This window comes from Pseudocercospora fijiensis (assembly GCF_000340215.1).
Source record: "Pseudocercospora fijiensis CIRAD86 unplaced genomic scaffold MYCFIscaffold_6, whole genome shotgun sequence".
In the NCBI taxonomy this organism is placed as follows: Eukaryota; Fungi; Ascomycota; class Dothideomycetes; order Mycosphaerellales; family Mycosphaerellaceae; genus Pseudocercospora; species Pseudocercospora fijiensis.
In genome coordinates this window covers 3,682,828-3,699,573 of record NW_006921537.1, presented here as the reverse complement: position 1 = coordinate 3,699,573, position 16,746 = coordinate 3,682,828, and the positions used below count along the sequence as shown (strand labels likewise).

Here is a 16,746-nt window from a genome sequence, read left to right as displayed (position 1 = left end):
GGATGTAGCGGAATTAGTAGATATCGGCTTAGTATACTTAACTTAGTGTAATAGGCCGTATAGAAGGCCTTACTTAATAATTAGTACGGTTGTTTCGATAGAATAGTACGTATAGGTCCCGTTCTTCGGGCGCAATATAGTTAGATTAGTCTTGTTCGTAGCTACACCGCTAAAAGCTTAAAATAAGGACTATCTAGCTACTGCCCTTAAAGGGTAGATCGAATACTATATAAGAAGGGTATATTAGTAGGTAGATAGGGTAGTAGTAGGTATAGGTAGTATTCGATAAGGATCTAGAAGGAGAGGGAGGAAGGCAGGAGAGTTGGCCTAACGCTAAGCGCCAAGCCCTGCCTAAGGTACTAAGACCCTAGCTTTACTCGGCCTAATTACATACTAATTACGTATAACCTCTTTAGCTCTAATAACAAGTTATAAAGGAATTAAAAGGGAAGCCGATTTTAACCTAAGATCTTTTAAGTACGAGAACTGCCTTAAGGCATTTACGGTAAAAGGAAGCCTAGCGAGCTATATAGTAACAAGTTGTAAAGGAACAACAAGGGAAGCCGGCTTTAACCTAAAACCTTTTAAGTACGAGAACTGCCCTAAGGTATTTACGTTAAAAGCAACTCTAACGAGGCATATAATAATAAGTTGCAAAGGAATAACGAGGGAAGCCGGCTTTAACCTAAAACCTTTTAAGTACGAGAACTGCCCTAAGGCATTTACGTTAAAAGCAACTCTAACGAGGTATATAATAACAAGTTACAAAGGAATAACGAGGGAAGCCGGCTTTAACCTAAAACCTTTTAAGTACGAGAACTATACTAGTATATTTAAGTACAAACACGGTATAAAAAGGCATATAGCAACTTATAAGGGAGCAAAGAGGGAAGCTGATATTAGCCTAGAGACTTAGAAGTGCAGATATTACGCTCGAGGATATATATAGAGTTAGTATATAAAAAGACACGAAGAATTATACAAAGCAAAGAGGTAATATCTCGTAATGATAATCACCACCGCACGCCCGCGTACTACCTTGCTCGGCTCCGTAACGGCGTAACCGTGCGTCTAGGAATCTACCAATGATGCACTGCCCTCTGCGCCGCCAGGCATCTCCCGCTCGGCGCCACGCGCGCCAGCATCAGCCAGCCAGCATCTGAGACATTCACTTCATCACAGATCGACCTCTGCAAATTCGTCGTTGCCCATACCGCGACTCGATCTGCTCTGCAAACGGCAAACCACACCACCACAGCCCGACTTTGACTTCCCGACCCGGCGGCGAGAGCGGGGCTATCCGCAGAAAACCTCTCATCCACTCACATCAGGCATTCCCTTGCGACCCGACTCCTCTGCGCCTGAGCCTCATTGCTCCTATCCTATCCAGATCGCTACTGGCCCTCACAAATCATCCGATCTAGCCAGCGCCAGCATGGTTGGCATCTTCAGGCGCATCTATGATTGGCTCCTCAGCCTGTTCTGGTATGCCTTTACCACCACCGGCTCGCCACATTCACGTGCGAAGTGCTCTACAATGTTGGCGCCTTGGGGCCTGATGGCCCATATGCTTCACCGCTCCCCCATCTTGATCCCGACAAGCAGACGGTCGCCTCCGCCGATGAGCGCTGTCGAAACATGCTAATTGACGCTGCATCAGGGCCACCGAGATGGACATCACCATGATCGGTCTCCAGAACGCCGGCAAAACATCATTGCTGAGAGTCCTGGCGGTGAGTCCCCGATGCGACGGTGTTTCGGATGCTTTCATCGATGGCTGACTTTGTGCTACAGGGCGGCGAGTTCACGATCGAGTGGGTGCATCTGTGCGACCGGCAGGGATCTAGCCGAGATCCAGTATGTCGATGAGCGTCGTCTTGGAACTGACGCTGTGCCACAGCTCGATACCGACAGTGGGCTTCAACATGAAGCGAGTACAGAAGGGCCATGTGACCTTGAAGTGGTATGTCGTCTGCATGGTCGTGTTCGAATTGCTGATAGTGCTGCAGCTGGGACTTGGGGGGCCAACCTCGCTTCCGATCAATGTGGGAGCGTTATTGTCGAGGCGTGAATGCGATTGTGTAAGGCTCGTTGTCGACGTCGGGTGTCGGACTTGGCTGATGCCAGCAACCAGATTCATCGTTGACTCTGCCGACAAGGAGGCATTGCCTGTCGCCAAAGAAGAGCTCCACATACTCCTGGAGAAGCCAGCGATGGAAGGCATCCCCCTCTTGGTCCTCGGTAACAAGTCCGACCTTCCCAACCATGCATCAGTCGACGAGTTGATCGCTGCGCTCAACCTGAAGTCAGTGACACGCCGCGAGGTGAGCTGTTACGGCATCAGCGCCAAAGAAGAGACCAACCTTGATGCGGTCTTGCAGTGGCTCATTGCCCGAGCCAAGAACTAACTAACCTCCAACCACAATTCACACACTCTTTACTTCTGTCCACGATACGTTATTACGGCCGCCAAACCATCTATACGAAGCTTCCACGAGGATCATGGGCCTACGACGAGAATGAGCAACAAGATCTGGCACGTCAGTTCGGTTCTTCCCTAGCGTTGTTTTCTGGGAATAGAAGGGACACAGGATCGCGGCGCGTAGCTGCACGCCAGCAATGGCTTTCTTTACCGGGGGGAAGAAAAATTATCATATGGTATTTCCTTGTGTGTGTGCGTGTGTGCGCGTGTGTGTTGAGAGACATTGCCCTTCGTCACGACATCATCCGGCCTTGGCAATGTTCCAAGCAGGGAGCGGGACCGCATCGTTGTAGCAGCATCTGGTTGTTGAGCGACGCGGCAAAGTCTTTTTTTTTTATTTTGTGTGAAGGCGTCCTTGCTTCAAGATCTGATCATGTGACGAAAGACATGAATGAGAGACGGCGGTATATTATGATATCCATGGACCGTAGCATAGGGTACGTACGCGATATTGTCGATCTTGCAGTGCTCTTTCTCTCCCTTTCTAACCGTGGGGTGGTAGTCGTAGTCGTAGGTTCTCTCTCGGACTCTTCTGTGCGACACGTGCGTTGTTGTGTTGTTTCTAGGTACCGTACCCCTGGCAGAGAAGCAGCTTGCCATCGACGAGCAGGCGAACAACAAAAGAACACGTCGCAGTAAATTCAAGTTGACGTATGTAAGTTATGAAAAGAAACGATCGTCGCTTGTCGAAAGGAAAGGAGAGAAACAGAAACATACCTACTATCATACCTTTCCTTTCTGCTCCTCCTAGCCTGGACTGCCAGCGCATCGCGCATAAGAAATGCATGTTTGTCGTGCAGCGGGAGCTAGCCCCGAAAAAGTAGGGCGAACTTGCGAACTTCGCTTGCCAACTTCGGAGAGTGTCGGGCCGAGGGGTCGGGCCGGTGGTGTGGCTTGGTATCTTGTCACGTGGTCGGCTGTCCAAATCTTTCAGGGCTTCCGCGCTTCCTTGTGAACGAAGAGGATTGCAGAAATCGTGCGTACGTACGTGTCCCCGATGTTGAGAGAAGCCGCAGGACGACTGGAATCTTCGCAACGTTGGTTATATGATATCTATCGATTTCCCTCTCACGGTGTGAGGTCAAGCACAACAATGTGCACAACAAGTAAGGAGGTTCCTTCTGCAAGAGTGTCAAGCCTTCGAGAATGAAATCAGCCAAGCTCTTCCTCTGCGAGCTCTTGATCTTGAAGCAGAGTTCAGTAACAGAAAACGCAACAGAAATGCTAGGAGCCCAACAGCCACAATGAGCGCCCTCTTACGCCGTTACGCCGTCCTTAAACCCACGATCCGAACGACTTCGATGTCTGTCTCCAACGCATTGGCAGGACTGTCTGTACGAGCTCGAGCGTCTGCCGTACAATTCAAAATCTTGGGCTAAGAAGAGACTGCGTAGACTCGATGCTTGAGGAGCATCATGGAGACAGGAGGAGGAGTTCCAGCATCATACCCGTGTCACCACTGCCGACAACGTACCGACCGTGCCAAGTCTTTGCATGGCGCGACAACACGGCTGGTGTTTGGTTTTAGCGGTTCTCAAAGGTCGCATGCAAGGCAAAGACTGGGTATCCCGACGCACGGAGGCTCAAGTCGAACGTGCATTCGACGGCGGTTGCCAATAGTACCAGAGAGTCAGTACTTATGGCAGAATCTGGCCACTTCTGTGCCCGGATGAAACTGCTTTTGCTCAGCTTTGTGCTGAAGACATCTCAAGGCTCGCGATGCGAAGGAAAAGCGCTGGACGCTGGAGTAACTGCGACGGGGATGGCTTCGAATCAACGAAGGAGCTGAGCTCTTCGACATTTCGGAGTATCCTAGGCGATTGAACACTCTGCACATGATGAACACGCTGGTATGTCTTTTCAGACACACAGAGCGGCAGTCGAATCGTGCAACTTTTCACTCGAAGCTATTGCTGCTCAAAGGACCAAATGAGGAGTACAATTCCCATCTCACGAACCTCCAAGATTGATCATGCTCGCAGCCCTCCTCGTGCAGCGATCAACTTCCGAGTTATCGGCAGAGACACTTCTCAAAGTGCTATGTTCCGAGTCCTGCTCATACCCGACAACCTGGGTTGCCGTCACTCCCCATCAGTACTTACAATGTCCACAATATCCACAGCTTGCCGAGCAGGCCGTGAAATTCTGTTCAGAGTCATCGTCAGATTCCGCCTCTGCTCCGCTTTCAGCATCCGAATGAATCGCCACCTCAGATCCTTGATCGTCAAATTCTGCCGTGTCGCCTGTTTTGCCAGCCCACAGACTCTTGAGGTCGTCTGGTAAAGCGCGAGGGAAGTCGCCACCCACCTGGCGAAGCTCCAATACGCCTGGTTTGTCAGAGAACACCTCAAATCTCTTCTCTGGATGGTCTCTCGCGTAGGCAACGACCTTTGCAATCGCAGCTGAGAAAATCTTCAATTCAGTGGTATGCTCGACCTGGAATCTAGCAACCTCCGCACGGATATCGTGGACTCCCACGTCGTGGAATACGCCGTATTCGTGGTAAGCCAGAACGAAGTTAGGAATCTGTCTGAGCCAGAGCCTGTCGACTTCAGCATCGAGAACATCTTTCAAAGTCAATTTCTTTCGTGCGGATCGTGTCTTCAAGTCGAAAACCGCCTTCTGCGGCACAATGTGCCCAGCTGCCACCATCCTCAAGCCCTCAAGATCAGGCAGACTTGTGCCGCTTGTCGTTTTGATACTGCCGCTCGCCAGACATGGCAAGTAGCCATCCACTTCATACCGGACTATGCAACGGAATCCGGCCAAGTCGTATTCGATGAGCCTCTGATGAGATTCCGAGTCGGCCACGCATGGAGCAAGTTTGGTGTACGCCTCTGGGAAAGTGTGTCCGTAGCCTCTGACATCCATTAACTTTTCATCTGGAGCATTCTCTCGTCGACTCAAGAAGACCGTCTCGCCAGCCATTTCTGCCACGAACCTGAAACCCTTGTCGCTCTTCCGCGCAAAGCGCAGCAAATTACCAAGCGTACTCCCGCACGCGAAAATATCGACCTCACCAGTTGTAAGGGTGGGTTCTTGAGCGAGGACAGCTCGTACCGCGGGCTCGATGGGGTGTCCTGGATACCGCGCGGCATTGATATCGCGAAAATACTCTCCTGCGTCCTCCTGCAGCTTCTGGGCTTCCTCCAGTGGGTGCCATTGCGGTGGTGCGCCTTCATAACAAGTCAATTCTCGCACTTCTCCTCTTCTGCAATCTGCACGTAAGGAACGGACCTGGAACGACCACCGAGGGTTTATCGCTTTTCAGCCAATTGTATGAAGCAACGTAACGACAATTCGTGATGTCTGGTCTCTCGATTGTACCATATGGCCCATCATTGAGGGACTCGTGTGTAACAGCTTCTAGCAAGTCGCCGAGAGGAGGAGATGGAGTAGACGAGGTTGTCTGCCTCGAAGGTCTGTCCTGCGACGCTTTTCCGCCGCGCCACGGACCTCTGCCTCCTCCGCGCGTTGCTCTGCCTCTGTAGCCCCTCTGCATGTTGCGCAGTGTGTAGCTCATCAAAATGAAGATGTCGGATGGCTCTGAAGCTTATAAGCGTCCTCACCTGAAAGCTTGCTGCGAATTGGTCCGATTACGGCATGGAGCCTCCCAGAATCGTGCATGAGAGACAAGTCCCTTGCTTAGAAGTCGGTGGAACATGCGGGCGGACGCCTGCAGGTCTTTATCTCAAGACAGCTCACCGCTGACGACAAACGCGCGCGAACATTTTTTGTATCACGGGCACCAAAATCTTCCCTTCATCTGTGGCACACCTATGAGAGACAGCACAGTGGCCACCATGGCAGAGAGTTCACGGGTAAATGCCCCGGACTCCCGCAGCGAGCGCTTTGAAAAATTGCTACACGCCTTCTTGACAGGCTTGAGACCCGTCAACGACAGCAGAGATGTGCGGCAGCTATTACAAGCGCTTTGCAGCATTGAGGACAGAGCTGCTTGCATTGAAAAACTAGGATGCAGCAAGTCCGGCCTCGACGTTCTTCGAAGAGGTCTGCGTTTCGACATTACGATTGCATTCATCAACGGGCCTCTCACAGACCTCTTGACCTACCTCACCGCCGCTGAAGTAAAGCGTCTGGCAAATGGAGACTTTTTGAGGCGGATTTTGTTGCAGATAGTGTCGCCGCCCGCTTTATGGGATGCATTAGTGCAGGCACACCAAGATGGGCAGCTGTCCCAAGTAGCAACTATGCGTTTCGCATGGCTTCTCCTAGAGCTACTCACCTGGGCCGGCGACTGTCCTATCGATGTCAGTGCCATCTCTCACGACGTTTCGAGCAAGAGAACTTTCATTGATGCAGACGATGCCGATCTCCGCACAATCGGCTACCGTATCCAACACATCGTCCAGGTCAAGGCTTCCGGTCGGAAAGAGAACGTTGCTGGGCCTGGAGGTCGGCATGACAATGATTTCGAAGACTTCCGTGAGATCGCCATCTACCCAACCGAAGACGAGCTTACTAGCAGAGAGCTTCCTTTCTACCAAACTGCGAACGCTTTGGATCAAGTGGAATTTGAACAAAGAGCTGGACACCATCTAGACAACCAGTTCAGGCTGCTCAGAGAAGACTTCTTGGCAGAGCTGCGTGATGATCTTGACATCGCCGCCGGCAAGAAGAAGCCTCATGCCAATCGTATCCGGACACGCTTGCAAAGTCTGCGCTTCAATAAAATCCACGGTAGCATGGGACGAAGCAGGTCGTCAGCGACTCTGGCCATCACAGCTGGCAGAGGCTTAGGTCAACTCACATCTGCAACTGATCGCAAGGCTTTTCTACGAGCAAACCCAAACTTCTTGAAGCATCAGTCATTTGGGTACTTTGTGGACAATGGCAAAGTTATCGCGTTTGGCTCAGTCGTGCGCAATGAAGAGCTTCTCCTCCACAACCCGCCACTGGTCACAATCAGAACGCCCGGCAATGGAGACTTGAACAAGGTAATCCTTGCATTGACGATGTCCACTACAGTCGAATTCGCTCGTATAGAGACTGCAGTATTTGCTTATGAGCCTGTGCTCCGCCGTCTGCAGTCAAAGATGGAGCTACCTTTAGCGGAGCAGCTCCTTGCTCGGCATGGAGAAGAAACAGACCTGGCTGCTCATTATGAAAACTCTGATGAATGCAAAATTTCTCGAATCCTCGAACAGATTGCGGCCTCACCGGAGCAAGACTTGCGGTCGATCCTTCAGCTGTCCAAGTCGGTCAAACTGGATGCTTCTCAATCTCAATCACTCCTTGCAGGTCTGCGGCAAAGCGTCTCACTTATCCAAGGGCCACCGGGCACCGGCAAGTCGTTCATTGGAGCTTTGCTTGCGAAAGCACTGTACGGCAATACCAGCGAAAACTTACTGGTGATCTGTTACACCAACCATGCCCTAGATCAGTTTCTGGAAGATTTGCTTGACATCGGAATACCGTCAAATGCCATGGTTCGACTGGGATCAAAGTCGACCGCGAGAACAAAGCATCTCAGCCTTCGTGATCAAGCGCTCGCAAACTTGCGAACGCAAGAGAACTGGAGCAATATAAAGCGACTCCATGAAGAGGTTGACGAGCAAGAGGCAGCCCTAGGATCGTCTACAGACGCGCTCACCAGCCTCCGAGTCTCCGGCGATGCTCTCCTAGAACATCTCGAATTCTCGGAGGACGATTATGACTATTTTGAGGCATTCCAAGCGCCCAACGAAGAAGACGGATTTGCCCGAGTCGGCAAGAAGAATAAGGTGGTTGACAGATTCTACTTGCTCAATCGGTGGAAGGGCGGACAAGACGCCGGTGTCTTTGCAAAGCGGGTCTCACCATGGCACATCGAAATCTGGAGCATGGAACCTGCTGCGCGTGCTCGAAAGCTACGCGAGTGGGAGCTGGCCATTTTCTCCGAAGCCGTCTCCTCTGTTTGCGCCAAAGCCAAACTTTACGACGAAAGCCAGGGCTTACTGCGAGCAGCTCAGTCACAGAAAGACAACGTCGTCATCCAAGCCAAGCGTATTGTAGCCTGTACCACCACAGCAGCAGCCTTGTACACCGATCAGCTCCAAAGCGCGGCGCCTGGAATCATTCTCGTTGAAGAAGCCGGGGAGATTCTCGAGAGCCACATCCTTACTGCCATGACTCCCAGCACGAAACAGCTGATCCTGATTGGCGATCACCAGCAGCTTCGGCCTAAAGTGAACAACTACAATCTGACCGTCGAGAAAGGGGATGGGTACGATCTTAACCGCTCGCTATTCGAGCGCCTAGTCCTCTCTGACTATCCGCACACGACCTTGAAGCAGCAACATCGCATGTGCCCGGAGATCTCCGACCTCGTGCGCCATCTCACATATCCGGAACTTGTTGATGCTCCTAGTACGAAGAATCGCGACGCTCTGCGTGGGCTCCTGAAGCGTGTGGTGTTCATCAAGCACGAGAAACAAGAGCTAAACACCCAGATTGTGGACCGCCGTGACCAGGGTGCAGCCAATAGCAAGCAAAACTTGTATGAGGCCGAGCTGACGAAGAAAGTCGTGCGTTACATGGCACAGCAAGGTTACGGGACGGCAGATCAAGTCGTCTTAACGCCATACCTCGGGCAGCTTGGACTGCTCCGTCGAGAGCTTGCTGAGGACAACGATCCAATTCTTAACGACATGGATTCTTTCGACCTCGTCCGATCTGGACTGATGTCGGCGGCAAGCGCTTCGCAATGCAAGCGTCCGCTTCACCTTTCGACCATCGACAACTACCAGGGCGAGGAACGTGATGTGGTTGTCGTCTCACTGACTCGAAGCAACCCGAATGGGGACATCGGCTTCATGATTTCTCCGGAGCGGCTCAACGTCCTCCTCTCTCGTGCTCGCAAAGCACTGATCATAATTGGGAACCCTGCGACATTCACGGCAAGCCGGAAAGGAAGTGAGCTGTGGACGAAGCTTTTGGGCAAGCTCGCGGAGAATAACTGCATCCTTGATGGTCTCCCGGTGAGATGCGAGCAACATCCAGACATCCAGATGCTCCTCGAAACACCCGACGACTTTGACCGATTCTGCCCAGACGGAGGTTGTTCAGCGCCTTGTGGAGTTACGCTCAGCTGTGGTCTCCACCAGTGCACGCAGAAATGCCATCGGCAAGCTGATCACACGAAGATGAAATGTAGCCACGTCGTCCAAGAACAGTGCCCACATGGCCATACGCTTACCAGGACCTGCTCGGACGGGCACCCGCCCTCTTGCCACATTTGCGACGCCGAAGCCGCCGCCAAAGCTGCTCAGCAACGGCGCGCTCTCGAACTCGCTGCGCAACGTGAGGCCAATCAGCGCTTGTATGCCGCCCAATTGGCCATAGTTCAGGACGAGATTGATCGCATTCGGCAGATTGCCAAGGACGAGCGCGAACGTGAAGAGCAGAACTCGACTCTGCAGCAGCGCTACAAAGACCTCGAGAACGCCAAAGCTCTGGCAGCCCGACGAGACGAAGCGAAGCAGCAGGCAGCACAAAATCCAACTAAACCCGGTCCCTCTGATCCTGTGGCCACTACGCCTCCAGTCCCAGCTACTGCGCAGGACTCTGAGGCTGGGCAAGAGTGGAAGCGTCAGAAAGCCCTCGAAGGCGCAAGAAATCCGGCATTGGACAGCTTAATGGACATGATAGGATTGGAAGACGTCAAAGAACACTTTCTTGAGATCAAGTCCAAGATAGATCTCTTGGTGCGGCAAGGACTTTCTATTGAGAAGGAACGCTTCGGTGCGGCGCTCTTGGGCAACCCTGGCACTGGAAAGACGACCGTTGCACGCATCTACGCCAAGTTCCTCTGCCTCGTCGGCGCGCTTCCAGGAGACGACTTTGTCGAAAGCACTGGTGCTAAGTTGGCCAGTGAAGGTGTGCAGGGATGCAAGAAGATGCTCGACGATCTTCTCAACAAGGGAGGCGGTGCTTTTTTCATCGACGAGGCATATCAGCTGGCATCGGGTGCTAGCTTTGGCGGCGGTGCAGTATTGGATTGGTTGCTCCCAGAGGTTGAGAATTCAACGGGCAAAGTGGTCTTCATCCTGGCGGGCTACAACAAGCAGATGGAGAAGTTTTTCCAGCACAATCCAGGCTTACCCAGCCGCTTCCCGCGGACTCTGCAATTTGCAGACTACGAAGATGACGAATTGCTCCAGATCATGAACTACAACCTCAGGAAGCGATATGATGGACGCATGAAGCTCGAGGACGGAGCGGATGGACTCTATGCTCGTATTGTAGCTCGAAGAATTGGACGAGGCCGCGGAAAGGAAGGCTTTGGCAATGCTCGCGAGGTCGAAAACATTGTGTCCAAGGTAGGCTCACGACAGGCGAAGCGCCTTCGGAGACAACGAGCATCTCTCCACAAGGGCGATTCACTGCCGGACGACATGCTCTTCACCAAGGAAGACTTGATTGGTCCTGAGCCATCAAATGCATTGTCCGGTAATAAGGCGTGGAACAAGCTACTTCAGCTCACCGGTCTCAAGATGGTCAAAGACTCGGTGCAAGCTCTGCTGGACAGCATACAGTACAACTACCAGCGAGAGCTAGCTGAAGAGCCACTGGTCGAATTCAGCCTGAACAAAGTCTTCGTTGGCAATCCAGGCACCGGAAAAACAACTGTGGCAAAGCTATATGGACAAATACTGGCTGATATCGGCATGCTGTCGAGCGGCGAAGGTACGTAAAATCCGGTTGTGCATCTTTTGTCTTCTTTGGCTAACATACAAGCAGTCGTGCTAAAGAAACCAGCCGACTTCATCGGAGCGGCCCTTGGCGTATCTGAAGCGAACACCAAAGGCATTCTGGATGCCGCTGTCGGCAAAGTGCTTGTCATTGACGAGGCATACGGCTTGTATGGTGGAGGCAGCATTGGCGACCCTTACAGAACGGCTGTCATCGACACGATCGTCGCTGAGGTGCAGAACGTTCCTGGTGATGATCGATGCGTGCTCCTACTGGGCTACAAGGAGCAGATGGAGGAGATGATGCAAAACGCCAATCCTGGTCTCGCTCGTCGCTTTCCAATCGACTCTGGCTTTATCTTCGAAGACTTTGACGACCAAGACCTGACCTGCATCTTCGATGCCAAGGTCAAGGCGAAGGCATTCAAGGTGACTGAGCGAGCGCGAGAAGTTGCGCTTGAAATACTGAAGCGTGCTCGAAATCGACCACACTTCGGTAATGCAGGCGAGATTGATATTTTACTAAATGATGCGCAGCTCCGTCAACAGAAACGCATTGCAAAGGACAAATCCGCAGCAAAGTCTATCTTCGAAGCACAGGATTTCGACCCAGAATTTGATCGCAGCGACCGAGCTGTCACCAACATCGCCATGCTCTTCAAAGACACTGTTGGTTGCGAGAATGTTGTCGAACAGCTGCAAGGGTACCAGAATGTCGCTGCCAAAATGAAGCAGCTCGGCCAAGATCCTCGCGAGCAGATTCCGTTCAGTTTCCTTTTTCGAGGGCCTCCTGGAACGGGTAAAACCACCACTGCGCAACGTATGGGCAAGGTGTACTACGATATGGGGTTCCTCGCATCCGCGGAAGTTGTCAACTGCTCGGCGTCAGACTTGGTGGGCCAGTATGTCGGTCAGACAGGTCCCAAGACACGAAAACTACTCGAATCTGCCTTGGGCAAAGTCTTGTTTATTGACGAGGCATACCGACTTGCCGGCGGACATTTCGCACAAGAAGCCATGGACGAGCTCGTTGACCTCATGACGAAAGAAGCCTACTTTCAAAAGCTGATTATCATTCTTGCCGGTTACGATGCAGACATCAATCGTTTGATGTCGATGAACCCAGGCCTGACTTCACGATTTCCTGAAGCAGTGGTGTTCACTCCGCTCAAGCCGGCCGACTGCCTTGCTCTACTGATCAAGGCCTTGACCAAGAAGAAAGGCCTCGATGTGTCCGTGCTTACAGAAATCCAGCCAGGATTCCGCGATGAGGTGAGAATAAGCTACGAGGAAGAAGGTAACCGTGCTGACGCATTACAGATCTTGGCACGATTTGACACATTGGCATCGCTTGCCAATTTCGCCAACGCTCGTGATGTCCAAACGCTTTCCAAGACCATCTACGGCGCCATCTTGAAGAGCGCTGACCCAAGCTCAAAGGCTATGGCTGTGGCACCGGAGCAGGTTCGAAAGGCAATGAACGACATGGTGGACGAGCGGATGCAACGAGAAAATGACTCTGCTGCCAAGGCTGGAGCTGTGAACGCAGCAGGCTCTCCTAATGTTCCGAACCCGGTACAGCAGCTGCAAGCACCTGACCGCAGATCTCAAACATCAGTGCAGACGCGATCGCAGACCAAACGTGCTCAGCAAAATCAATTGCAATCCGATCAGAAGCGTACAAAGCCAGAAGCTGCGCCAAGCGACGTCCGCGAGGGCTCAGGGAGCCTTCCACATGTGTCACCTGCTCTGGCGCAGCGCGATGTCGGTGTCAAAGACGAAGTCTGGGCTCAACTCCAACTCGATCGACTCAAGGCCGAGCAGGAAGCTGCTGAGCTCCAGCGACTGCGGGACGAGGAGCGCAAACTCCGAGAATGGCTGAAAGCTTGTGCGGATGCGAAGCGGCAGAAGGAATTGGAAGAGTTGGAGAGGAAGAGGAAGGAGGCTGAGGAGAGAGAGCACAGGAGACAGAAGGCCCAGGAAGCTTTGGCAAGATCGGGGAGATGTCCTGTTGGATACCAGTGGATCAAGCAGAGTGGTGGCTATCGGTGTGCAGGTGGGTCACATTGGCTTGAGGATGCGCAGGTTGATGCTATGATGTAGTCGGCGGGTGGACATGGCATGAGAATTGATCTTGCGCTCCGATCTGTATGTTGTACTGTAGATGGATGTTGTTGGATCTCGCTTCTAGCTTTACGATCTTGCCGATGGGCCGGGCCGAACCGACCGAAAAGCGGATGAGAACGGCGTGAGTCCAAGCTCTCGACGAACGGCCTCGTTACGTAGGCAACGTTACAATCTACACCTCCACCTCAAGCCTACCACCTGTCCCACTCCCTTCTTTTATGCTCTCGCGAACATAGACGCCTTTTTGCAAACGCATTCACGATGGTGACCGCCGCGAGCACGGAGAGTTTGCTCAAACGAGAAGAGTAAGTCTATCTTCCATAGATCATTCTAGAGAATCATCACAGCCGCCCGATACCAAGCCAAGCTTGCCACGACCTGGACTCTTGGCTCTGCTGCGCCTTCTTCGCTAGCTGGCGTCAGCTCTCGTGCTCACACCATTCTTCAACCTCGCGACCTCGTGAACCTGGACTTGTCACTCGTGTTCCTGACGCCAGGCTCTGTTGCGATCGTTCCTATAGCACCGCCGCCGCCGCCACCTACATACCACAAACACCTCTACGAACCAAGCTGACCATGGCAAGATGTTATCAGTACTCTGATGGCGAAGTCCGATGCTACAACAGCGCCTGGGATAACTGGGCACGATGGCTCGTCCTCGCCCTCATCATCGTCGCCGCATTCCTGCTCTTCTTCACTTTCAGGTAAGCACGTCTCAAACACTCCACAAATGCCGCAACACGCCATCTGACATGGACTCGTTTTTAGCTGCATCTCCGCGCGCCGACGAAGAAGGATGGGATATGCGCCATATCGAGGCACAGGCTGGGCAGCAGGTCGCCACGGACCAGTACAGTACAATCAACAGCCGCATTATGGCAACCAGCAGCCATATTACAACAACAGCAATAACCCTGCGCCGCCCGCCTACACTCCTCCGCCGAACCAGGGCTACTACGGTGGACAGAACAATGCGTATCGTCAGGGCAACGATGTGGAATTGCAACAGCCGGCGAACACGTACGGAGGAGGATATCGTGGTGAGGCGGGTGTGTATGAGGCGCCAAAGGGACCACCACCAGGCCGATCTTAAGCGTTCTGCGCATTACGAGGGAATCAAGAAGGCAGATTGAGCTTGCTGGGAAAAGACTGCGCGCGTCGGCGAGAAGACTTTGATTGAATTCAGCCATCTTCGGGCGCAAATGGTCACGGTAATCGTGGGATGGAAGTGGAAGTGGAAATGCGATCACGTCTGTTGCATTGCCATGACCGATATAGCATACGAAGACTACGGCCCATCATAGTATCATCGGCATGCCCATCAAGGTTCCGTTCTTTCCTCGAGCTCGTATCCGTGACTGGTAGATTGCTACCGGTTTTTTTTCAGGTCTTTGGATTTCGTGTCAGCAGTGCGTTTCCGATGCATTCTCAAGCATTGATTCTGAAGTCTCAGAGCTCGTTCCTTTCCCAATACATGTCACATGGATGTCTGCGCAGCTTACGTAGGTATGAAGCATAGGTATTCTGCGTCACAACCCCACCACAGACAGCACGGATTCTATCTATTCTACATGGTTCTTCTGGAACATTAACACTCGTTTCAGATCGACATGTTCGGCGAACCAGGCTCTACGCTCGAATTTGATTTTTCTGGAGTTATTAGTTAGAAGAAGTCACCTAGAATGGGAAAAAAGGGTGATCGGATCGCGAAATTTTTGTTATGGTGGGAGTGGAAATGAGACGTTGCCTGAAGATGGTGAGTATTGCGATCACGGCCTAAAGATTTCCTTCATTCTATCCGACGAACGAAGAAGAGGCGTGATCACATGCGGCTAATAAGCTCTAGATCAATCTCTCGGCCTACTAGTATCTAGATAAGGCAAGTACGACGGATACCTCCTTATCTATAAGGGTAGAGAAGGTGCTTTAGGATGTAATTAGAAAGTAAATAGGTATAAACGAGCGACGGATAGGTCTCGAACTCCCTACGAAGCTACTATAGGGTGTCTTATATGCATTCGAGAAGCCGAACGAAGACTAGAGTGCGAACCGTATTATCTTCGCCGGGGTATTTCTAGCGTCTTATAGATAGAATTATACGAAGCTACGATAATACGGAGATAAAGTGCTATATAGCGGCTTCTTAAATAATGCATAGGACAAGCTATAGTACCGTATCTTAACAGTCTTATACTAGTGTTTATGTAGCTCGAAGAGCTACAAGTAAAGGCCGAAGAGCTATAAGTAAAAGCTAAGGCGACGAGCGGGGTAGGGTAAGCTAGATTCTAGAAGATTCTACGGCGGCTGTTACTATACTGCGCTAGGTAACAAGGCGGAAATCGTTACAAATCGCACTTTTTAAATCGCGCGCCTTTCTAACAACAACTTTAGGTATTAGAAAACACTATTTAGAAACGCTTATAGTAAGTACTATTAGAAACGCTTATAGTAAGATAGTCTAAAATATCTAAAGTAACTACTTCCGGAATACGCCTATAGTAATTACTATCCGGAATACCTATAGCGAGTACTATTCGAAATATCTATAGTAGATAGTTCTTTCTAAGTAGGAACGCTTATAGTAAGTACTATCTATAAGGCGTATAGTAAGTCTAATCTAAAACGCCTAAAGTAATTTTAATCTAAAATACTTATAGGAATTCTAATTTAGAATACTTATAATACTAAGTACTATTTAGAACGCGTATAGTAACTCTAATCGGGAGCGCTAATAGTTAGTACTACTATCTATAACGCTTATACTAAGTTTTATTTAGAACACGCTATATAGTAATTCTAATCCGAAACGTATATACTAAGTCCTATCCGGAACGCGTATAGTAAGTACTATCCGGAACGCGTATAGTAAGTACTATCCGGAACGCGTATAGAAAGTCTAATTCGGAACGCTAATAGTAAGTACTGTTAAGAACGCTTGTAGTAAGTGGTGCTATCTGAAATGCCTGTAGTAAGTACTATTTAGAATACTTATAGCAAGTTATATCCGAAACGGTTATAGTAAATACTACTAAAAACGTTTATAGCGAGTACCCTATATAACGCCTACTACGAGTACCCTATAAAACGCCTATAGCGAGTACTCTATAGAATATCTATAGCGAGTAGTACTATCCGGAACGCGTAGGATAAGCCTTATTTTAAACGCTTAGTATAGTTAGTTCTATACAAATCGGAACGCGTATAGCGAGTCTAATCCGAAACGTCTATAGAAAGTCTTATCCGGAATATATAAAGTAAGTCTAAGTCTAATTAGAAACTAAATACCTATATTAAGCACTATCCTAAAGGCCTGTGGCGAGGAGTACTATCCGGAACGCTTATAGTAAATACTATCTAAAACGCCTATAGTTAAATAGTATTCGAACTACTTATAGCGAGTACCCTATATAACGCCTACTACGAGTACCTAATAAAACGCTTATA

General features: G+C 50.7%; 4 protein-coding genes across 4 annotated transcripts; 3 read left to right on the top strand and 1 right to left on the bottom strand.

Annotated features, from left to right (window-relative positions):
• Positions 1 to 1,003: 1,003 nt before the first annotated feature.
• On the top strand, positions 1,004 to 2,408 carry MYCFIDRAFT_58894 (uncharacterized protein; the record flags this gene model as incomplete). The annotated part of the gene is made up of 6 exons (XM_007929842.1): positions 1,004 to 1,485; positions 1,661 to 1,733; positions 1,795 to 1,814; positions 1,901 to 1,963; positions 2,010 to 2,081; positions 2,135 to 2,408. Exons 1-6 carry the CDS (start codon positions 1,436 to 1,438, stop codon positions 2,406 to 2,408), a joined length of 552 nt encoding a protein of 183 aa, XP_007928033.1. The 5' UTR covers positions 1,004 to 1,435.
• Positions 2,409 to 4,520: 2,112 nt separating this feature from the next.
• MYCFIDRAFT_176655 (uncharacterized protein) lies at positions 4,521 to 6,109 on the bottom strand (the record flags this gene model as incomplete). Its single annotated transcript, XM_007930388.1, has 5 exons — positions 4,521 to 4,537; positions 4,568 to 4,579; positions 4,603 to 5,688; positions 5,720 to 6,028; positions 6,052 to 6,109. 5 exons carry the CDS (start codon positions 6,107 to 6,109, stop codon positions 4,521 to 4,523), a joined length of 1,482 nt encoding a protein of 493 aa, XP_007928579.1.
• A 176-nt stretch (positions 6,110 to 6,285) lies between these two features.
• Positions 6,286 to 13,278, top strand: MYCFIDRAFT_139817 (uncharacterized protein; the record flags this gene model as incomplete). Its single annotated transcript, XM_007930387.1, has 3 exons — positions 6,286 to 11,170; positions 11,222 to 12,447; positions 12,496 to 13,278. The coding sequence occupies 3 exons, from the start codon at positions 6,286 to 6,288 to the stop codon at positions 13,276 to 13,278; spliced, it is 6,894 nt and encodes a 2,297-aa protein (XP_007928578.1).
• A 474-nt stretch (positions 13,279 to 13,752) lies between these two features.
• On the top strand, positions 13,753 to 14,622 carry MYCFIDRAFT_81433 (uncharacterized protein). Its single transcript, XM_007930386.1, has 2 exons — positions 13,753 to 14,006; positions 14,071 to 14,622. The coding sequence occupies exons 1-2, from the start codon at positions 13,879 to 13,881 to the stop codon at positions 14,393 to 14,395; spliced, it is 453 nt and encodes a 150-aa protein (XP_007928577.1). The 5' UTR covers positions 13,753 to 13,878; the 3' UTR covers positions 14,396 to 14,622.
• Positions 14,623 to 16,746: the final 2,124 nt, after the last annotated feature.

Bases quoted from the DNA above. Each gene is read 5' to 3' on its own strand.
- MYCFIDRAFT_81433 (XM_007930386.1), top strand. From the start codon at position 13,879: ATGGCAAGATGTTATCAGTACTCTGATGGCGAAGTCCGATGCTACAAC. The intron at 14,007-14,070 runs GTAAGCACGTCT...ACTCGTTTTTAG, and splicing joins CTGCTCTTCTTCACTTTCAG to CTGCATCTCCGCGCGCCGAC.